Below are 23,616 nucleotides of genomic sequence, written 5' to 3'. Positions count from 1 at the left end.
TTTCAGCGGCACAGTAAATTCAATTATTGGTTCTCTTCTGTTGGAGGAAGCGCAGAGAGTGTAATGGCCTGTGTCCTTAATGGACTAGAGAGCACCTTAGGTATATAACCATGTCTCGGTTTTAGGACAAACTTAGTCCCATTCGAGACAGACGACACTCATAATGGAAAAAACAGTGTGAAATTATTCTTCAGGCAGCAGAGATCAGCCTAGAATGTTATTGTCGCTTGAGGAGAAGTCGTCTGAATCCTATGGCTGCAGAGCCATTAGTTCATTTTTAAAGTTTACTCCAAAACTTTGGGAAACTGTTTTTAAACCGTTCACAGTAAGCAGATGGATTGGTTAAAGGGATATCCTTCTTGGGTATAAAAGGAGCATCTTCTCTTTGTACTCATTTGTTCTCTTTGTAAAAACAAATATTTGTTTTAGTCAATTAAATACACTTTAAAGAAAATGAACAAATAGCATTACTCATTCTATTTCATTTCACAAAACTTCCTAACATTTCTTGAATTGGGGTTGTATTCAGGGTTCATATATACTATGTATATATATATATATATATATATATATATATATATATATATATATATATATATATATATATATATATATATATATATATATATATATATATAAAATTATTATTATTATTATATATTTTTTTTCAAATTCATTTTACATGTCTAGTTCAAATATGTGTCTTGTTTTATTAATACACTGAATATTTTTTTCTGAAAGAATGAAAGTGAAATGTGACGACGTGAAATATTTTTTCATATAAAATAACAACATTATTTAAAAAAAATAAAAAAAAATAATTTTGGTGTTTGAAAATAAACACCATAAAACACAGCTATAAAGCATAGTGGGCAAATTGATGAAGAAACATTTAGATATTCAGAAGAACAGAAATGGAATACGTCACACCCCTCCCTCCACACGCAACAGAAGACAAATGGACAAGCCAGCACGAATGCTTCATATATCTTAAAATAATAAATTCTGAACTTTCAGGTTCTTCCTCTGTCTTTCTTCACCTGTTTCTGATGGTTTCTCAAAAGCATTCTACCTTCATAGAATAACAGTTCTAATAGCGATGCATGTTTTAACAGTGTTACAATGTGCCCCACCACAACTGACATTTAAATCTTATTTAAATTAAATCTAAACTTCTGAAGGGTTGTACATTTAAACAATAGGATGTTTGTGTCATTTCAGATTAACACTCAAATTAGGATGTTACATTTCAATTTACTTTAGCTACAATTAAATGTTCAGTGATTATCTTTCAAAGATTAGTGCATTTTTCTCTATATAATGTTGATATGGTAACCAGTAAATACATGGTTTTTATTTTTCTAGCTTCTGTGGATTTTTTTTTAACAATATGTGTTACACCTAGCCCTGCATTAGGTTGTACACTGCTCCCCCCATTTCTTTATTAAGGTGTTTTTACCACCATTAGCTTTTAATACAGCTTCTAACTTTCTTAGAATTGATTCATATAAATATTTAAAACGTCTCCAGTGGAAAACGTCAAACGTCTTCAGATATAGACTGTTGTTCTTAAAATGCCAAACATTTAGGCTGTTAAGAAAGATTAGACACTCCTGCTAAATTGGCTTCCTTGATTTCCCTATTTTAAAAGTCTGGCAAGTCACCGGTTTCAGAAAGCACTCGTACTACCCACTGCTGAGCACAAACTGTAATGCAATGAAATACTTCCTGGAGAATACAGACAACAGCTTGATTAAATAAATAAGTTGTAAAATTTGTTTGGATGTATGTATTTGTTTTATATCTAGGATTGTGATGCTTATTTTTACCAGCTCATTCAGCACTCCAGGTGGACCAACAGGACACTTAACTGAAGGCAGCTGCCAAAAACTGTCTGCTAAGGATTTCATATAGTAAAGGGGCCAAATGTTTTAGCTTGTTTTGGGCTCTGCTGTTACATTTCAAAAATGAAAGTTCTGTCATTAATTACCAACCCTTATGTAGTTCCAAACCCGTAAGACCTTATTTCATCTTCGGAACAAATTAAGATCGAATTAAGCTTTTTTTTCATATCCATAGACCATAGACAGCAAGTTTATTACCACAATCAAGATACAGAAACAATAGTAAGGACATCGGTAAAATAGTCCATGTGACATCAGGGGTTCAACTAGGGTTGGGACGATAGACGATGACAGATATCACGATGTTGAGCAGGTGTTCTGACAAATAATGCTATCTAACCAGCATCATGACACCACCCCCCACATCCCCCACCACACCACCTGTCCCAATACCGTGCTCTGAAAGAAAATGTGTACTACAGAACCCCTAAAGGGAATAAATATGAGATGGGAGGAAAATATTTATTTCAGTACTTTATCTCTCAGTTCTATCATTGAGTAATTGTACTGTATATAAATTGCAGACATCATGGAGCTGCTATTATCCCTGGCATTGAAACTGTTTTTGAATGCAGTATCTCTTAAGTTTCACTTTCGAGATTTGCGTTTGCACGTACTCTGTTTATACTATGGAGCTGCAGTACTTACCAGACAGTTTATAAGATAAGATGTTTGTCAGTTTGTCATGACTTGCCATCATTCTCCGTCATCTCTTCTAACTCTGTTTATGCGTAAGTTAAACTTTAAGAACTTTAATGTAACAGGCAACTGTTAGCAAATGTTATTTGTTTTCCGTTCCTTTCTTAATATGGATTCTCGCTTTATGCACACACCCTAAACCAGAATGAATCAGCACATACAGTGTTGTTTACATACAGCATGCTTGTGCATTCGTGGTGCAATGGATCACAAAACTCAAAGTTTTGTTATCACATTATGGATTTTGAGTCACGGATCGGATAATTTTTCAGATCAGCAAAAAACATTTATTGAAAGCTTACTTTAAGTACTTCTATACCACAGCAAAAACTACTAGCTTAAAGGGTTAGTTCACCCACAAATGAAGATTATGTCATTAATGACTCCACACCTAATGTCGTTCCAAACCCGTAAGACCTCTGTTTATCTTCGGAACACAGTTTAAGATTGAAGCTCCATTGAATCTGTGTGTACGGTATACTGTCCATGTCCAGAAAGGTAATAAAAACATATTCAAAGTAGTCCATGTGACATCAGAGGGTCAGTTAGAATTTGTTGAAGCATCGAATAAAAAATAAATTATGACTTTATTCAGCATTGTCTTCTCTTCCGGGTCTGTTGTGAGCGCATTCACATGTGTGCCGCACCGTGGGGCCTGGTCTGTACGGATCATGGGTCATTTACGATCAGTTGCACCCCTGGCGTGCACATGGACTATTTTACTGATCTCCTTGCTGCGATTGCTACTGTGCTTTGATAGTGATAGGATACTTGCTTTCTATGGAGGATCAGTGAGCTCTCAGATTTAATCAAAAATATTTTAATTGTGTTCAGAAGATGTATGAAGGTCTTACAGGTTCGGAACGACATGAGGGTGAGTAGTTAATCACAGAATTTTCATTTTTGGGTGAACTACTCCTTTAAAGTTAAGCAGGTGCAGGTCGCTATATTTTGATATGTTGCTTATTTCTAAGATAACGGAAATAACCCTTTCTTATTACCAAGATTTGGCAACACTGAGTCAAAACGTATCCTTTCTTTTCTTTCTCGATTTATTGCACCGCACATACAGAAGAAACAACTTTAAGGTCTTGCAGATTCTTCAGTTTTCCAGCATCTTTGCATATTTGAAACCTTTCCAGCAGTGACTTTATGATTTTGAGATGCATCTTTTCAGACTGAGGACATTTGAGGGACTCAAACACAACTATTTAAAAAGATTCAAACATTCACTGGTGCTCCAGAAGGAAACAAGATGCATTAAGAGCTGGGGTTGAAAACCAGAAGATCAAAGTAAATTGTACTTAATTTGTGTACCGGGAAACGTACAAGTATCTTCTGTTGCTTACAAAGGGCAGAACTAAATGGAAAAACAATTATATTTCAACAAAATAAGACAAATTTGGCCATCTTCATCATGTTCAAAAGTTTAATGCATCTTGTTTCCTTCTGGAGCATCAGTGAATGTTTGAATCTTTAATAGTTGTGTTTGAGTCCCTCAAATGTCCTCAGTGTGATAAGATGTATCTCAAAACCATAAAGTCACTGCTGGAAAGGGTTCAAATATGCAAAGATGCTGGAAAACTGAAGAATCTGCAGGACCTTAAAGATTTTTCTGAAGAACGCTGCTCCGTTTAACTGTTCAGAACAAACAAGGGACTCATGCACAACCATCACAAAACAGAAAGACAGTCGAGGATCATCAGGTGACCACACAGAGTATTAAGAACCAAGGGTTCCCAAACTTTTGAGTGGGGTTATTTTAATGATTTCAGCATTTTTTTTTTTTTTGTCTTGTGGACTAAATGCTAATATCTTTTATGTACAATATCTTACTCGGGACAGTACTAAATAAAAAATAACATGCATTTAGTATGATCTCTCTTATTTTTTGAAAATTACTCGCATTTTCACAGATTCTGCAAAGGGTGCCCAAACTTTCGAGCCCCACTGTATATGATTTAGACATGTAAATCATCAGCATTTTAATGACAAAACTTTAAATGTGTTTTTACATGAGGAAACCTACTGTAACTCTGGATGCTTCACTTTGTGAGAAAGTTGCTTTAAACAAATATTTTTTTTTTACTCTTTTCTGCTCACTAGATGGAGATGACTACTTGACTGTTGCCCAGTCGCTAAAGCGAGAGTTCGACAGCCCAGAAATCTCTGACCTGAAGTTCCTGGTTGATGGGAAGTGCATTCATGTGCACAAAGCCTTGCTTAAAATCAGGTAAATTAAAACCTGATTTTAAAACATCTCTTTAGCACTGTTTTTAGCCCTATTTTGTCCATAAGAAGTAAAAACGTTTTCCTCAGGTATTTAAACAGCATCTGAAAATAGTTTGTAAATTATCAACAACAAATTGGGGTTTTCCCCACCAGTGTCATTCCCATGTATTTATTCAAATCTTGGCAGCTGAACTCTTTTGACACGAACATGTGCAGACACATTCTTGATCGTGCATAAACAGACTATTGAATAAGTATACTCTTTGTGTGTCTAAATTTACTATGTTTATATTATGAAACATATTTTATGTTCCTTATTAGATCATATTTTTGACCTTTCCTTTTTTCCAAGAGGATTTAGGGTCGCAATGATAATTTTGCGTTAGTGTTTGTAAAATAGAGGCAATCAAGGAGACATTTACAAGCAAAATTATATTATTTATTAGAATACAAATAGTGCAAGTTTAATGTAATATGTAATTTATGTAATATTTATATATGAACACTTCAGATGTTAGAAGTCAATTCAAGTCAAGTCACCTTTATTTATATAGCGCTTTAAACAAAATACATTGTGTCAAAGCAACTGGACAACATTCATTAGGAAAACAGTGTGTCAATAATGCAAGATGTAGAAGTACATCTGAGATTTTTTTTATCAGGCTTCCTATGGCTCTTTTATTCTCTGGTTTACAGATGAAATGTTAGCTACACTATTTCAAAAAGGTCATGCCTTGTAACAGGTTTGAAATCATATGGACATTTTATTCACTTCAGTGATAATAAAGCAAGTCCAGACAACTATACTGACAGGCGTATGAAGTCTGCCCTGTCTTAGATCATGTTGTGTCCAAATTCCATGAAATGTTTCAGCCTAACACAAACATTTGCACTGACATGGTATGCTTCTCTTGCATGGGCACCTAGCTTAGTGGGTGTAAAAAAAAATCTAATATGGCATGAAATCTTACTTTAAAGTGCTGAGAGACATGGTTGTCTTTTCCTGATCCAGTTATGGCTACAGATTGCTCAGATTTTACAATTCGCTACCACTGTCTGAGAGCCTACTTGATCTAAAAACGTACGCCCATGGTACAATTAGGAAAAACAGAGGTGAACCACCAGTCATCATAAAATGCTGGGCTTAGAATTGGGGAAAGAATTATTCGGCGCACTGAAAATGTGATGGTCTTGACGTTGAAGGACAAACAAACTGTTACAAATTGCATCAGAACAATATGGAGCTCGAAAAACCCCTATTGCAACACACTCCTCTCATTCGTTCTGTTGTAAAATCATGGACCAGCCAATGCAGGTGGTAAGCCTAGAGCACTAATGCAATTGTTGTAAAAGCCAAGAGCACGATTGCACTTGTTGTTGTAATCCTGTTGATTGCTAAAAAGAGACAACAACACAGTGACAATAAAAATAAGATTAGAATAAAAATACATGCATATTTAAATTTAGCTAGGAAAAAATATAAAAAATGTAATAAAATAAATTGTATGCACATTTGTGCTATAGATGGTGGGAACATTTAACTTTTAATAAGGTAGATTGCCTGGGGGAGGAAACTGTTTTTGTGCCTGGCTGTCCTGGTATTTGTGGCTCTGAAGAGCCAGCCAAATGGCAAAAGTTCAAAAGGGGAAGGGTTGGATGCGAGTGCAACATGAAAATAAAAATGTAATTATATAATTTACATTTCCCATTTCCTACACTAGTTTTAATATGTAAATTAAAAATATATTTTAACGCTTTATAAGTTGCAAAATTTTAATTAAGTTGTATTACCCAAATTGATTAGATATGTTTAACATGTCCAAACAAAAACAGTAACAAAATTTTCATTTAAATGCCATTTTCCCTAAATCCATTTAGACCTTGGGGTAGGACACTTGGGGATTGCATGTTATTTGTGATAGTGTGTGATAACTGTAGCAAAATGCAGTGTGAATTTCAAAATCCATTCTGAGCCAGAAGTGCAGCAAAAGGGTAGCAAGATGGTAATTTTAAATGTCTTTTATTTCTCTTAAATACATTAATACTTACACTTTCATTAAATACCCCGCGATAATAAACTTTAAGACAATGTGGATTTGAAAATGCATTCCAAGCCGATCACGCTCCCAACCTGTCAGTTATTACATCAAGGTGGGGCACAGCAACAGGATGCACAATAGCTCAAAATACACCATTAACCAAACGCTTTTCACCAGCCTCAACATCTCTCACTGTTTACACTCTGATTTATGCACATAAGCAAACAATTCTACACCTTTCTTTTGACTATTTGCCACCATACTATATCTTCTTGTCCTATTATAAATCGCATGTCCCCGAGCACCTTCAATCTCATTGTCTGCACGCTGACTGATGCACCCAAGTCAATTAATTAGAATTATAATTAAATTTTAAAAAAATGGCATTGTTTTCCGTCAAAGTGTTAAAAAGCACCTAATGGAGTTTAAACTTCATATTAAACGGCTTCTGTTTCACACAAATGCCGGCACAGATGTGCATGTTCAGCTAGAATCACCCTGAACTCATGCATCTCTGCATCATCAGATTGATCGGTGTGTGACATCAAAGAACCTCAAGAGCTTTAGAGATCAGACGACTCCTTGTGCTTTTGAATCGCTCTCACGGTACTTTGATGTCATACACCGATCGATCTGTGCAGCACCACTTCAAAGCCAACGCGACTATGGCCAATGGTTCAATGCCAAATTCGTTCACCAAATTCGTTCAAAGCGTTGATTAAGAAATGAAATGTTATTGTGGGTTGCTCGGGGATGAACAGTTCTGCTTTGTCTTTATATTTTGGTTGGCAAAAATGAGCAAAACAAACATTGTGCCTAAAAGAACACAATAACTTCTTAATGAACTGTTGTATAAGATGAGTATCACATCTACACTAGTGTAATCTTGCACTTAGCCTACAGCTCGTGCAATATTTCTTAACTATGTGATGTAAATAGGAGACTTGTTTAAAATGTAAAAAATTATATATATCTATATATATATATAATAAATAAAGCAGAGGCTCTGTTCTTTCTTTTGATATATTGTATATTCACATATCCATACAGCAAAACATTCTGTAGGCCACAAATTACAATTTTGCGAAAAACTGATGATCAAACTTCTTTAGAAAATTCAGTTTGATATTTATTAATATTTTACCGTTTTATGTGGATATATGCATTTAAATATATTTTATAGTTCTCACATATATATTTTTTACTGTTGATCCCAGCAGAGTTATTCTGCATTTGAAGTTCATGTTTGTTTTTACAGCTGTAGAAGAGAATGAGAGTCAAATATGCAAGTACAGACAGGACACTGAGAAGAAGGTTGTAAAGAATACATAGAGTGCAAATTGCACACTTAGTGTAGTTCCTCTTCACAGAGCAGTGTAATAATTATAGGGGAGTTTAAAATCAGCAGACTAACAGGGAAAAATTCTTGTGGGTCTGGAACTGATACCTTGTATTACACAATGAATCTTTTGAGGTTTTAGAAATGCAAAGTGTTTATAATAAATAGAGTGTGGAATAAGTCACCTTATATCCTTGAACAAGCTTTATACTGTGTCTTAACCGAATGCAACATAATACAATAAACAATGAAATGGTTTTTGTACTTCTACGCTTAAGAAAAATCACTGCTTTTGTCTGAATATCCTTTGTAGCTTTATTAAAGGAGCAGTCTATTTTTTTATTTGTACAATGAATACTATGCAGTGGTTTCTTTTACATTATTTCAGTTCTGTATAGGCTACTTACCTAAATACTTCTTTCAGTAGACCTTACTGATAAACTTAAAACACTGTTCATTTAATTTGCATGTTTGTTCTAATGTATTTATTCATAAAATTTGCTTGTAATTTATTTCTTATTTTTTTATCGACCGTTTACTTTTCTTTGATGTTTGAGCTTTATATAAGGTGGGCTAGTATTAGTTTTTGCTGCAGTATCTTAAAAAATTTAATCAAATGAGAGATGTGAAATTTCACTGTTATTATGACATTTTAATTACAATTAATACAACTTTTTCAAAAATAATAATAATTTTGAGTTTGTATTGATAGGTGCGAGCATTTCCGAGCATTGCTGAATGAGACGGATGAAGAGACCATAGAGATTCATCAGTTTTCTTATCTGGTATATCGTGCATTCCTGGAGTACCTGTATACTGATACCATCAACCTCCCACCTGAGGATGCCATTGGTAAACTGCACCCATCCATGATCTGAATTAAGCCACGTTTTCACCACTGGAACTTTACCAAGGAACTAGGGACTTTGGGCTGTTACTCCGTGTGTTTCCACATCATGAACCAGGATCTAAATAATGTTCTGAGTAAAGAAATTGCCCCTCAGAAAGTCCCTGGTCGTGAGGTAGTACTTTTTCAATGTTCCTGAACTTTCGGGGGCGGGACTTGGGCGCTAAACATAATGATTGGTTAAATTCATGCAGCATTGTTATTTCACCCACCATTTATTTGGATCATTTTCAAAATATTACTGTTATTGAGTTATGAAATGCAGTTTTAAAAGTATTTCAGGTGAGAATGTAGTCGTTTAAAACTCAAATATGTGGTTTATTTATAAAGACAGCGCCTATTTAAAAATATGTTTCGCTGATTTCGGAGACGATCAGCGCGAGCTTAGTGCTTATGTGTCCATCGAGAGCAGTCTCACCTCGACATTTTTCTCTTTAAAGTGGCTAAACATAAAATATAATTTGTTTTGGTAAATCTAATGGGTAATATTTGGTCTTCATTCAATTAATATATTAATTTGTTAAAATGAAAATAAAGAGTCAGTACTGTTTGATGTAATATTTAGTCTCATTGTAATGTAGGCTATACAGGCTTACACATTTCCCTGAACTACATTTCTGCAGCTGTTAATGTTTAAATGAAAACGAAAGGAGGCAGTGTTGTTTGATGTCAAATTTCGTCTTATTGGAAATATAAAGTGAGGAAAATAGCAGTAGCCAAGGCAAGCTGACTGATGTTATAAAGTAAACTGCTGTTTGCAGAATTACCAGACTTGTGTCATCCCGTTAGCGGGAGATCACACTTCTGAGTCGAACTTGCGAAGTCCAAACTACCGAGGATGCAATCTGAAATGAGCTATTTTACTTTGTATTGAGAAATGTGGGCAGACCTACATCACCAGACTATTTGCCTAATCTTCACGGTACTTTTGACCATGGTGGAAAAGCAGAAAAAAACTTACTGGTACAATTGTTCCGGGTAATTTCGGTGGAAACGCGGCATTACACTGATTTATTTGTTTAAACCCACATATACATACCTGTTTGACATGCTTTTAGATGGAGTCCATGTCATTCCAAACCCACAAGACCTTTGTTCATCTTCTGTATGCAAATTTTGATAATTTTGATGAAATCAGAGAGCTCTCTGACTCTCCATAAACAGCAACGCAGCTACAATGTTCCCAGGCATAGAAACGCACTGTAGCAAAGACATCACTAGTCCATGTGACATCAGTGGTAATTTTATGAAGCTACAAGAATACTTTCTGTGTGAAAAGAAAACAATGATAACAATTCAACAATTCTCCTCACCGAGTTACCATCTTCTGACATTTTGGAGAGACATAATCAGCATTTATCATCAAAAGTATTCTTGTGGCTTTGTAAAATTACGGATGAACCACTGATGTCGCATGGACTATTTAACTGATGTCTTTGCTATGTTTCTGGATCTGAGAACATTGCAGTTGTGTTGCTATCTACGCAGGGTCAGAGAGCTCTCAGATTTCAATAAAAATATCTTCATTTCTTTTCCGAAGATAAACAAAGGTCTTGTGGGTTTGGAATGACATGTGGGTGGGTAATTAGTGACAGAATTTTCATTTTGGGGTGAACCAACCCTATGACTACACATTATAGCAGCAATTGTATTTTTTTTCTGACATCTGACTAATGTTGGGTGTTTATGATCCTATAATCATTGCATTGTAAAGGTCTGCTCGATTTGGCCACGTACTACCGTGAGAGCCGTCTGAAAAGACTGTGTCAGGAGACAATCAAGAGAGGCATCTCAGAGGAGAACGCTATAACACTGCTCTCAGCTGCTGTCAAGTACGAAGCTCGGGTGAGTGTGCACACTCACATCTTCAGTCATACACCCATTCAGTCAAATACAGGTCCTGTTCCAAATGTTAGTGAGATAAACACTAACATGTTACTAAGCTAACAATGCCATGCTCAGAAAAGTCGACGTGAAAAACACAAGAGACTAAACAAACATTTTGCTAAGCTAACATCTTAATACACTAATAAAAAAATACAAAGAACACATTAAAATTAATTCAAAATATTTTGTTGTTGGTGTACTGTTAAGCTAACAACAAATACTCTAAAAAGCACATCGTATTGCTACAGTACAATACAGTTTGATGTTAGCTAATAACTTCAAAATCTAAGGAGTGAAAAAAGCACAAATATTGTGCGAAATAGCTTAAATGATGCACACAGGAGACAACTAACATTCATAGTTGATCCAGTGGATTTTGATGTTAGCATATTGCTTAGTAAATGGCTTTATACACCGATAAAAAAAGCATGAAGAATGCAAATATTGTTTGAAATAGCTAATTTACTAATGATTTTATACTCTAATAAGCAAAAAACAAACACAAATTTGGGTTAACCCTCTGAAGTCGATTAACGCATATATGGGTTATGAGGCATTTTCTCCTGATAACCCCAAAAAGAACTTAAATTACACTTTCAGTTTTGATCGTACAGATAAGAGCAATACATCAATCGAATCTGTAAAGGGTCTACTTTTTTGTATACAGACATAACAACAAAACTTTGTGCACTTATAAAATAAAGATAACAAATAAGGTGTGCCGTCTGCGGCCTTTGTCTGCGCTGATCTTTTAGACACGCGTCATTAAAATGAACTGTAACTCTGTGAATACTCAACGAAGAGACATGAGAGAGATATCTATAGAAAGCTTGACATGTCTACTTTTAAACTAACCAAGTGTCGCTGAAAACAGATATTCTGTGATTAAAGTAATCCATATGAAAACAATGCGATGTCTGCTTTTCACGTCTCTCTTCATTATCTTCTGATGTGACCACGCCCCCGCGCTGAACGCTCTATTCAGATTCTAATGTTTCACTGAAGCGTGCTGCTTGAATACACCACACAACAGCAGACAAAGCAGCGAGACTGTTCTTCAATTTCTTTTATTTTACTGTTTGCTTTGCGATGAGAGGAATAAGACATAATTCAAATCCAAAAAGATGTGATGTGGTTGAGGATTTGAGATTGGATTGGATTTCCTCAGAAAAAAAAAGAATGAAGCACTTTATTCAGCAGGGATCATAGAACACGAGTAAGTCTCTTTTTATTTATTTGTACTAGTTTTCACATAACGTGTAAACATGTTACTAGTCAGACTTTTTCCAAAGACTTTTTCCAAACTACAATTCCTGACTAAATGTATAATCAAGTGAAATATGATGAAGTTTCAATAACAATATACAATGCTATACCATTCAAAAGCTTGATGTAAATAATATAAATGTAACAAATAGATAACTGTAACAGATGTAAAAACAATGCTGTTCTTTCAGTTTATTCCCCCTAAAAAACCTGAAAAATATTCTCAGCTCTTTTCAACATTAATAATAATAATAATAATAATAATAATAATGAGGATAGTGAGGATAATAATAACAATAAATGTTTTTTGTAGAAAATAAGTTAAAATGAATTCTGAAGGATTGTGTGACTGGAGTAATGATGCAAAAAATCAGTTTCAAAGTCAGCTTTGATTATTCCTAATAAACTGTTTAATTGCACTCGCAAGTGGATATTAAATTATGTTTTGGGATAATTAAATATATTCTAAATAACTACAAACATAAAATTATATAGATTTATTTTGTCCTCACATTCTTTCTTGTAACTCCTCCCTCACAGTGACACACAGCTGACTGAGAGGCTCATTATGCAGCTCATTATGCAGGGCTTTTGTCTTCTCAGGTGTAAATCACAATGATATTCATGATAGTTGACGCCTACTCGCATGACTTTTACAAACAAAAAGTGTCTTAGAAAATGTAAATTAATATATTGTTTTCTGTGAGTGAGTAAACAAGATGATTTTCCCATAATTTAGAAAGAAAAATTCCAGGTTACAAGCTCCAGTTCTCAAAAGTCCCTGGAACCGTTGTTCTTTATGTGTTTTATGGCCTTATTCAAGTGATTTAAAGGGGGGGGTGAAATGCTATTTCATGCATACTGAGTTTTTTACACTGTTAAAGAGTTGGATTCCCATGCTAAACATGGACAAAGTTTCAAAAATTAAGTTGTATGTTTGAAGGAGTTTTCTTGTTCCAAAAAAACCTCTTCCGGTTTGTCACAAGTTTCGGAAAGTTTTTTTCGAGCATGGCTCTGTGTGACGTTAGATGGAGCGGAATTTCCTTATATGGGTCCTAAGTGCACGTCTGCCGGAAGAGCGCGCGTTCCCGTATAGCAGAGCACTGAGAGGCTGAGCACAGCCTGATCAGAGCGAGAGCGTCGCGAAAAGTCACAAAAGAAGTGTGTTTTTGGTTGCCAGGGCAAGACAACCCTGCACAGATTACCAAAAGAGAAACGGCATTAAGGGACCAGTGGATGGAGTTTATTTTTACAGAGCATCAACGGAGTTGTGCAAGTGTTTTTGTTTGTTCCCTGCATTTCGGATTGCACATCATTTATTTCTTAAGGATAAAGCAGTCCCAACGAAAAATGGTCACGATCGTGTGTTGGAACCGCATGCGGTGAGTAAAACTGCTTCAAATATCTCTGTGTTGTTAACTTAGCTATCAGCGCGTAAGCACATGCGATGTTGTCATCAAACTGCACTTTCCACATGTACAGCTTAAAAAAAAAAAAAAAAAAAAAAAAGACGACATAAAGTGGAACTTAGTCATTTTCCAAAACCGCTAAGCAAATATATACAGTTTCAGTACATACCACATAGAGACGCCTTTGCTGATGCTGCTCTTGTTAAATTTCAGCCTCTGGATCTGTGTCACAACTTCCAGACGCTCTCAACGCAAAAGCCTACTGGCGCTCGTGATTCTTTAGCTCCGCCCACACGTCACGCCTCTAGGCGCTCGTGTTTTTCCGGGGAAAATCGGTACAGACTATCTTTCTCTCATAAATATAATAAAAATAAAGACTTTTTGGAGTTATGAAGGATGCAGTACTACTCTATAGGTACTCAAGATTAACAGGATATTGAGTGAAAACGAGCATTTCACCACCCCTTTAACATTTTTAGTTTCTCACTAACAACACATAACATTTGTTTTCTCAAAAACACAATCATGTACATACATGCATTTCACATAATATTATTATTATTATTATTATTATTATTATTATTAATTTAGCCCAGTTTGTGCTGATTACAGTGAGATTAGACTTTACCCATTTAGATGTTTGTAAGCAACTGAAAAAAGCACAAATGTCAGGGCATGACAAAACTTCTCCAGGCCCCAAAAATACCCTTAGACTCCAGAGGGTTAAAATAGCTGACTTCAAGATGAAATTACTAACATTCACAGTTTGACGTTAGCATATTCCTAAGCTATGACTAAGTACTCAGGGATTGTTTTCATACCAACTATGGGGCCAGATTCATGAAGCATTCCTTAACCTGCTGTGTTTTGCTCACTAGGTTTTGGAACAGAGCCCTAAACATGTACATATATTTGCGGTTTCATATATTATTCTGTAGGTCTTTGGTGGTGGTTCTCTTTCTCGTTGAATCATCCGCTCTTCATGTGCAGGATCTGGAAGAGTTCTGTTTCAAGTTTTGCGTTAACCACCTGACGGCTGTCACTCAAACGCAGGCCTTCGCCGACATGGACCACGATCTGCTGAAGAACTTCATTAGCAAAGCCAGCCGCTACGGAGCATTCAAGAACTAACAGAAATATATTGGCTAAGGAGGAATTTTGCTTTGGCTCTGCTACATCCAGAGAAGTTATAGCTCCGATTTGGAAAGAGAGGAGACAAACTTATGTGGTTTGACTGTAAAGAAGTGGTAAAAGCCACAGCACTGGTTGTCTTCTGGGTCCCAGTGCCTTTAAATTACATCCCCATCTGAAGCCCTATGTAAATGGAAGAATTAAAGATTGGATTCAAAGGGACCAGACCAGTCTCAAAAGATTGTATTGAAATAGAGTAGCTAAACGAAAAGTGCTTCATGAGCAAGGGGTTCATCTGTGCGTAAGCAAAAGGGAAGATCATCTCATGTAGGAGATGGTTGATGGGAGAAAGAGTTGCTTTCTGTCACTGAATTGTTGTTTTGGATCAAGATCACAATAATTTGTAATATATTTCCAGTCGTTAAATATATAATGGATTGGAAAGTTACAGTCAGCCAAACAAGTTTTCCATCTCAAATCCATCTATCATTATCATGATGGCCTTTATAAAGCAGGCCAACAGTCGTACCTTCTGAGGGAGGTCACCTGTGTCATAGGATATCATGTTTTTTACTTCCTGACATTAGAAGAAACTTAACACAATAATATGTCATTAGAGTAGTAAAGCATTATTTTTAAATGTAGCATTAAGTGGGTCCAATTTAATTTACTGATCCAACTAATGTAACATGTTTTTGTTTAGTTTTTTTTTTACTGACAGTAATGTTACTTTTGATATGTTTGCACTGTTTCTGTGTAATTATTCTGAATATGTCAGAAGGGTCAACATCTGTGATTTTCTCAAGTCATCTTGAGCTCTAACACAAGTGTCAGGGTGAAATCTCTCAAAAACTGTGAAGAACTGTTCAGGCCATATTTCAGCCCCCCAAAAAAAGGAAATTATATTTTGCTTAAGAAAAGCCTGATTGTTGGATGTTTAAACTTTTATATCTATATAACACATCAAAGTATAAATTTTATTTTAGCAAGGTGTTATTAATGTTTTTTTGTTTTGTTTTTTGGACTGAAGTATGAGTCAGATATTTCTTCATGACTTTTACAGGTTGTGCAGTTGGGAAATAGTGCTGTATGGTGGTGTTGCCCATATTACCCATAAACTAACCATGTGCCCATATTATGTCATTCATTAATTTTCAACCAACCAAACTAGTCTTGAAAAAGCACTTGAAACAGCAATCATATAAAGGTATATAATTCAAGTGTTTACAGTAGGTTTAGAGGTGTTAAACACAACCTGACACAATCAGAGAGAGCTTTCACTCTCTCTCACACGTCACAATGTCTTCTTGATTCTTGATAGTCAGTTGTTACAGTCTGTTTATACTTGTTTATACAGTCAGGGGTTTCTGTTGGGTTGTAGATATTTCTACATGATTTCATTCTTTTGTAACTCCATAAATGAGGGTCAGGACTGCGAAACCCTGCCCGATTGCCAAGTTAGGGTTGTTAATTATTCCCCAGTGGTCATGTAATTAATGGGGACATAAATAATTTGACACTTGAATAATCTGTTTTAAGATGATACCAAACTTACTGTTTTCATTTAAGCAAGTGTCATACGGGACTTTTAATATTAAAATAAATATCCTATATTATAAGTTATTGTGTGTTGGAAAAGTTACTTTTACAAATATAACATTGCAATATACTGCACTTGTTTTTTTCCTGCCATACATTTTTTCCTCATTTCTTTTAAGGTCATAAAGTATGTATTTGTTGTTATGCATCATAGTAGCCATTTATCATTTATTTTAATACATTTGATTTCGTTTTGTGAACTTTTCTACAGTCTATGGTGTAAACAGGCATTAACAGTTGGGAATGTTGTCACATTATATATTTAAAATCTTAAAAACCCTACTATTTAAAATACAAAATGGATATATACTGTATAGGTAAGGTGCCTTACAGAATTACTGTACAGTCTATGCCTTACATAAACTGTAAGGTCTTTGAAGCTTTGAAATATTTTTTATCTAGTTTCTGTCAGCTGAAACCTTTAAGAAAGTTAAGTCACAGTAATAATAATAATAATAATAAAACAAATCGGTATGTGTGTTAAATAATACAATTCATTACTTCTGCATTTATACGCCTCCACAGCCTCGTTTTCATTCTTGTCATAAAGAAACACCGACACGTTTGCCATGACCATTGATATAACTATTGTGTCTTAAAATTCTTCAAAATCTGTCCAATTTGCTGCTGCTGTTTTGTGTGATCATCTTCCTTTGAGTGGCGCTCTATACGCATTTAACCATAGACTGCGTTTAAACACAGGTCGTGTTTTAAAACCTTGTGAGCCGCCTACCTAGACAGCACTTTGTGGACCACAAGCGCCTTTCAAACAACATCATTTTATTAATATCATAGATGTACCTAGCATTTATATAAAACGCTGCTGACCTGCAACGATAACTGACCGACATCAACGGAAGGATGCACTAAAAGGTTGTCTAGCTAGGGAACTCGCTGTGTTTTTTCGCACACGGCCATATTTGGTCACTTCATTTCTCACCATTCATTCCTGCGATCAGCGTCCTGCAGTGCGCGTCTGGCTCTCTTCTCATCCTCTCCGCCTGATTTTTCACTCGTCTTGGAGGATGCTGTGCGGAATCAAACAATCATTCGTCTTCTGCATCAGTCGTGCAGCGTTTCATCACGGATGCTGAAGATCAGGTAAGACTGTGTGTGTGTGTGTGTGTGTGTGTGTGTGTGGATAATATGATGGCGCACTCAGAGCATCACATCCACCTGCTGTCGTGTGTATCTCTGCAGCAGAACTCAATGTGTGCTTATGTCACATGCAGTTATTTTTTTTCGCGGTCGAATCTGTCTGCCATGTATTTTCTTTCAGCACGCATTGACACTGAATTAATAGGCATAAATGAGTGAATGCTCCAATATATTATTTATACATGTTGCTATGATGTTTAGTTTCTGCTGTCATTATCATTATTGTTTGGTGGTTGTTTGCACGTGTTTATAATAATAATGTGATTATTTATTATGTATATTTGTTTATTTAATATACTAGTCACATAATATTAAGTATATTTATATAAATATAGCCTTTATATTAAATGATCCCTGTACATGAATAACCTTGTATTTAATAGTAAATGTGTTAAAACTGGAGTATCATAAAAAAAAAAATAATAATAATATTGATAATAATAATAATATAAATCTTAGGCGTTATGCAGTTATCAGTATGTTATAAATGTACAGAATAATTTACATAAAGTGCAACATGTAAATAAACATATGAATATTGTTACTGTAATGTAACAAACTATTTTATAAAGTATAAATCATATTATACAATTACATTCATTAAATCTGTTTATGTGCTTGCATATTTATTTGAGCTTATGTTTTATAGTAATCAAAATAATTTTAATTGGAATATTTATTCATGTTATGAAATCATATCTATGCTAATGCATGATGCATATGTATAGCTTAATAATAATCAACCATAATAATCAATTATGTATTAATCTTAATTTTTAAGATAATTTAAGGTTTGTTGACAATATAAATACAAATGCTGCTTTTAAAGCATGTCTTCTCTGTTTACCTTTTGCAGTATGATTCCAATAAGGAAATATGTACAGTATGCATATGTTCCTGTTGTGGCTTAAAACCGTAATGGTGTGTTTTGGTTCATTTAAACGCTTTCTTTTCCTTTTTATTTTCTTTTACGAAATTAAAATGGGAAAGTATGAAAACTGATTGACAAAACGAAAACCTCCATTAACTATATTTTTTATATATAAAAAAAAAAATCTATCAGTTCTGGGTCAGCTATTCTGATTCTGTGTTTGCTCAAGACAACACCAGGCAAAATACATTGACAGTATGCATCAAAACACACACTCTCTCTCTCTCTCTCTCTCTCTCTCTCTCTCTCTCTCTCTCTCTCACACACACACACACACACACACACACACACAAAACAGGAACACAACACACTTTCTGTTTTAATTCACACTTTGTGTCAGGTTGTGAAACTGAACACTCAAAATGCTTTGAGTAAAGTAAAGAACATTTATATACAATAAAACCCCTCACACAAAGCTGATGAGAGATTTGCTTTTGAAAGGGAAAGGAGGCGGGGCCTCCGATTTCATTTTGATGTTAATATTTAATTAGCCCTGTAGATCTGAGAGTGGAAATCGCTGCTTCCATTTGGAGATGCTTCAGATAAGGGGCTAAAAAGACGCACACACATAAGGAAAGACAGATGTAACCTGTTTCTCTAATCCAGGTCCCTTCTAAGGTAGCTGGTTGATTAGTGAACAGGTGCAGTGGACATGCTCTGAATGCATCATGGGAAATGAGGGGAATTTCATGCATCTTAATGATTATGACAGCAATTTGCCTCTTGAACTTCCTGCTGCTGGCTGCATTACTGCCAGTAGCACTCTGAATGTGTTACAGTGTCATGCGAGAGGAAAAACAATGAGGTGGAAGTAACAAAGACAGTTTCTCATGGCCGTTGGCTGCAGGTTTCATGCTGACGCCTTGAGGAACACGCTGTGACATGCTGTTTTATTTATACTTCATGTCTGCGACAGAAACCGTATCAGTCAAGAGGAGAACTGTCTGTCTTTACTGTGTCAGCCATCTCTCTCTTTTCCTTTTGTTCACTCTAAAGGTACTTAGCATGTTAACACTAAACTGTTATCTGTAAAAAACATATATATTATCACTGAATTGTGTAGATTAATTGCACAAATGCTTTAAGAGATTGATTAAATTACAATGAACTGAATGTACATTACGTAAAAATTACATGATACAAAAAAGTTGAATTTCATTAAAGTTCTAAAAAAAAAAATGAATACACTCTTTTCTAACTTTTTCATGTTTTGGCAAATTGTTGGCTTTCTAAAAATGGCATGTTTTTGTAAAAATATAACTGCATGAATTCATATGAAATTGCCACCTCATAAAATAGCTACAAATATTCATGAGATTGATAGAAAGACAGACGGATGAATAGAAAAATACTGCCAATATACTGCTGTATCATGAATGCATCTGGATGTATTTCTGGCATCAGGACAGCAGAATTACTGCAGGGCTGATGCTGCAGATAAGAAACTGCATGTTGGATCGCATGTATTGAGTGACTGATTTGTCCTACCCTGTCAGATGTTGCTACCTCCCACTAAAACAGTGGGTAGACAACGAAAAATTCTACTGTTAAGTTATGGCTTATTAACGTCTACACCTACCACAACGTCTACACCTACCACAATCTGTAATGAGCTAGGTTTCTGTCAAACATTACAAGTGCAAAAAGAAAATTTACAGAATGTATACGTTTAGAATGTATAGTTTTGTATTTAAATAGACATGCTAATATACATCCGAGTAAATACTAAGCTTGCAGTTACACCATTTTTTATGTTGCTGACAGCTATGTATTCTGTGTGAATGTGTGAAAAGCTTAAAACTTCTGTACTTGCATTTCAGCACATTAAAGGGGTCATATAATGCAATTTCAAATTTTCCTTTCTTTGGAGTGTTGCAACCTGTTGGTGCATAGATAAGGTCCCTAAAGTTGCAAAGACTAAAGTCTCAAACCCAAAGAGATATTTTTTATAAAAGTTAAAACTCATCCACGGCCTCCTGAAGCGGCTCGTTTAAACACGCCCCACATGTCTACGTCACTGTGTGGTAAGATTTGCATAACACTGCCCAAATGTTCACACAAAGAAAGAAGGCGTAACCTTGATTCTCATTTTTGGTAACGCCGCTTCCATGTTGTGAAGATGCTGTGTTTTGTTGCAAAGGGAAACTGCGTTGTTTGGCCTTCCAAAAGAGGACACAACTAGAAATCAGTTGTTAAGTTGGATTTACAACATTGTTCCAGAAAAGTTCAACCCAAATATTCAGATATGTGCAGCGCATTTTACTATAGTACTTTATAGTTTCTATAAAGTGATTTTTTTCAGTAATTACTTTATAGTTTCCATAAAGTGGGGCAATTCCCTATTTGTAAGGACATTCTGGCACATCTGACTCAAAGCCTGTAAGTACTTTTTGTATATTTAAAGGATTTGCCACTGATGATTCAAGCACAAGTTTTGAGCAGTATAGAGTAACGCTTCTTGTTTGTCGTTTCTCCAATCACAAATGCAGACATGGTTTTATGATTATTATACGTAACACAACACGTAAAAACATAGTATAAGTCTTTATAATCAGTAATTATGTCCCCACTGGATGCAACAAATGCCTTATTTGTAATGGGTTTTAATAGTTTTTTTCTCATTACGCCGGGACATACAGCATCACGGTATGGTAAGGGGCATAACATTTCTGTCACACGCTTGAGGTATTTGGCCAATCACAACGCACTGGATAGCTGGCCAATCAGTGTAGACCTCGCCTTTCAGAACGATGAACTTTGTAAAAAATCTATGTTTTAGAAAGGCAGGGCATAGAAGATCAACAATAATGTACATTATGTGGAAGATAATGTGTTATTTGAACCTTAAACTGCATAAAAACATTGCATTACACCAAATACACAACATAATGTTATTTTTAGCAACGTCACATGACCCCTTTAAAGCAGGGGTCAAGTATATTTTTGTAAATACTTGTATATTTTCAAGTATATATTTAAAAAGTATTTATTGCAAGCACAATAATTAATTTAAGTCATAGTAAACGTAACATTTTCATTAATAAATATCCCAAAACAGCGACTGTGCTGTGTTCAATGACAATTTGTATAATTTTCACAAATGGCAAGTTTTGCGTTTGGCCTTTGTTAATCTCATCTAATATTTGTTTGTTTGCAGTTGTCTCCAAAACGTTATCGTCAAAGTCACTGCATTCAAATGACAAAGTGCTTATTATAATATATGCAACAGTTTCAAACGTGCTAGATAACAGTATTGGGACATTTCATTGTTTGTACTGTATCTCTCTGCTTGTCTGTGTTTGCGCATTCAAACAAATCGTTTTTCCGAGCATTTGGTCTGTAGTTTGGGGTAATACATGTTAGGCCTGTAGGCGACAAGAGACTATGTTTATAAGCGAGGAATTTCTACTATTCACTTAAAAAAAAAAATGCTGATTCATTCATGAACTAAACAAGTCTTAATGAATGAGTCATTGTATCATTTACTCAACCAAATTGTTTAGGTGTGTCTTCCTCTGTAGAAAAAGAGTGAAAAAAAAAAAATGAAACTTGTATTTTTGTTAAAGCACCTGAAAAGTGAATTCAATTACAAATCTGTAGTAAAGTATATTTATCCTTCCTCCCAAATGTGGCACGTATGCTGCAAGACACAATGTCATGGTCATAGTCTTCTGTCTGGTTAGAAAAATGGCATAACAACATATTCCTTGACTCGTTATACGTACTGTGTTGTTCAACAGCAGTAAGCTTGGCTTTGCCACACAGAAGTGCAGAGCAGGAATTCATCATGCATTCTCACTTGAACAAAGTCGAAACAAAGCCATCGCTGTGCTCTCTCATCTGTTCACTGTCAGCTCGGTATCCATCAGCCTGGAGGAAACCTCATCCCCGCTGACTGAGCCGTGTAGAGATCCCGCCAGTCAGTATAAGAGTATGATTTTACATTGGGCTTTTTCAGTTCATCTGACTCCTGCTTTGTTCCCTCTAATAACGCACTAATCTGAAGTAGAAACCACAGAGCCTTTGTTTGATCATCTGTGAGAGTCACTGATTTGCAAGGTTCCAGATGCTGTTAATGGCTTCTAATATACTTAAGCTTCATAGCAGCTTAGAACTGTTTCCTATAGCCTTCATTTACCTTCATTATGAGGCAAGTCTTATGTTTTACATTTGTCACTACCCTAATGTAAGTGAGAATGTCAGGTAAAGTTTGGGTTCCTAGGGTAACACTTCATAGTAATGTTCAGTTATAAGTGATTAGTTAATTATGAACTAATAATTAAAATAAGTGATTAATAAGTGATAGGCTAACAATTTGTGTGTTTTGTTTAATCATTTGCAAGTGATTAGATGATGATGAACTAATAATTAGCAAAACATCACTATACGTTCACAAATTATTATTGAGGAATATGATTAAGCTTACGATTTATGAATCTGTTATCTTAAAAAACAGCATTCATGAAAGCATACAGATTTAGAAAAACTTGTGGGTGAGTAAATGATTCATTTTCATTTTTGGGTGGACTATCCGTTTAAAGTTCTACCCAGAGTCGTGCTGCGTGCCAGTTTGCCTATTATACTACACCATAAAAGTATGTACTCTTTGTGAAGAAAAAGAAGATACTTTTAAGTGTGTAGCAGAAGAGTAGCTTTGAGTAACGCATCATAAAAATGCATTCTGCATTCTGTCCTAATAAACAGCTTGTCATTCAAGATTTTATTGATCATTTATTATGTTGTATTCCTAGATTTTGGTGGTAGAATTAAAATGTTTTAAAAAGGGAAGTTGAATACATTGTGCATCAAAACATCAAACTCTGTAAACTGTATAATAATTAGTATTCAAATGTATCTGTAAGCTCGAACCCTCCCTAGTGTTGGGCTGTGAAGTCTTTGAACATTTTAACTTGAGGACTTCTGAGCCTTTTCTGTGAAAGTAGGTCAAGTAGAAGGTTTGGTGAGTGTGTGTTTGGTATGAGAGAGTGTTTATATGGATGTGCAGAGGTGTACTTTGGGATGTCAAATCCATTTAATTGGTTTGGTTTGTGTAAATAATTAAATGATTCTGTGAAGCATTTATGTTGTGTTTAATTTCATAAAATAATTTAATAT

General features: G+C 35.1%; 2 protein-coding genes across 4 annotated transcripts in view; both read left to right on the top strand.

The window, feature by feature from the left end:
* Window positions 1-16,432, top strand: part of LOC127972787 (RCC1 and BTB domain-containing protein 2-like) — a 35,909-nt gene extending 19,477 nt beyond the window's left edge. For 2 of the 3 annotated variants that reach the window (XM_052576562.1, XM_052576563.1), the window contains 4 exons: window positions 4,710-4,836; window positions 8,926-9,065; window positions 10,835-10,965; window positions 14,673-16,432. In XM_052576562.1, the coding sequence (XP_052432522.1) occupies window positions 4,710-4,836; window positions 8,926-9,065; window positions 10,835-10,965; window positions 14,673-14,813 (539 nt within the window). In that variant the 3' untranslated portion in view covers window positions 14,814-16,432. Of the gene's footprint in view, window positions 1-4,709; window positions 4,837-8,925; window positions 9,066-10,834; window positions 10,966-14,620 lie in introns of all 3 variants that reach the window. The other variant, XM_052576564.1, reaches the window with a different exon arrangement.
* Window positions 16,433-17,366: 934 nt separating this feature from the next.
* mtus2b (microtubule associated tumor suppressor candidate 2b) overlaps window positions 17,367-23,616 on the top strand; it is a 41,696-nt gene continuing 35,446 nt past the window's right edge. The window contains exon 1 of the mRNA XM_052575445.1: window positions 17,367-17,513. The gene's annotated coding sequence lies outside the window, so the exon portion shown is untranslated. The remainder of the gene's footprint in view (window positions 17,514-23,616) is intronic.

Source organism: Carassius gibelio, chromosome B15 (genome assembly GCF_023724105.1).
Source record: "Carassius gibelio isolate Cgi1373 ecotype wild population from Czech Republic chromosome B15, carGib1.2-hapl.c, whole genome shotgun sequence".
Taxonomy (NCBI): Eukaryota; Metazoa; Chordata; class Actinopteri; order Cypriniformes; family Cyprinidae; genus Carassius; species Carassius gibelio.
The sequence above is the reverse complement of the archived record's forward strand: the minus strand, read 5'-3'. Positions and strand labels throughout refer to the sequence as shown.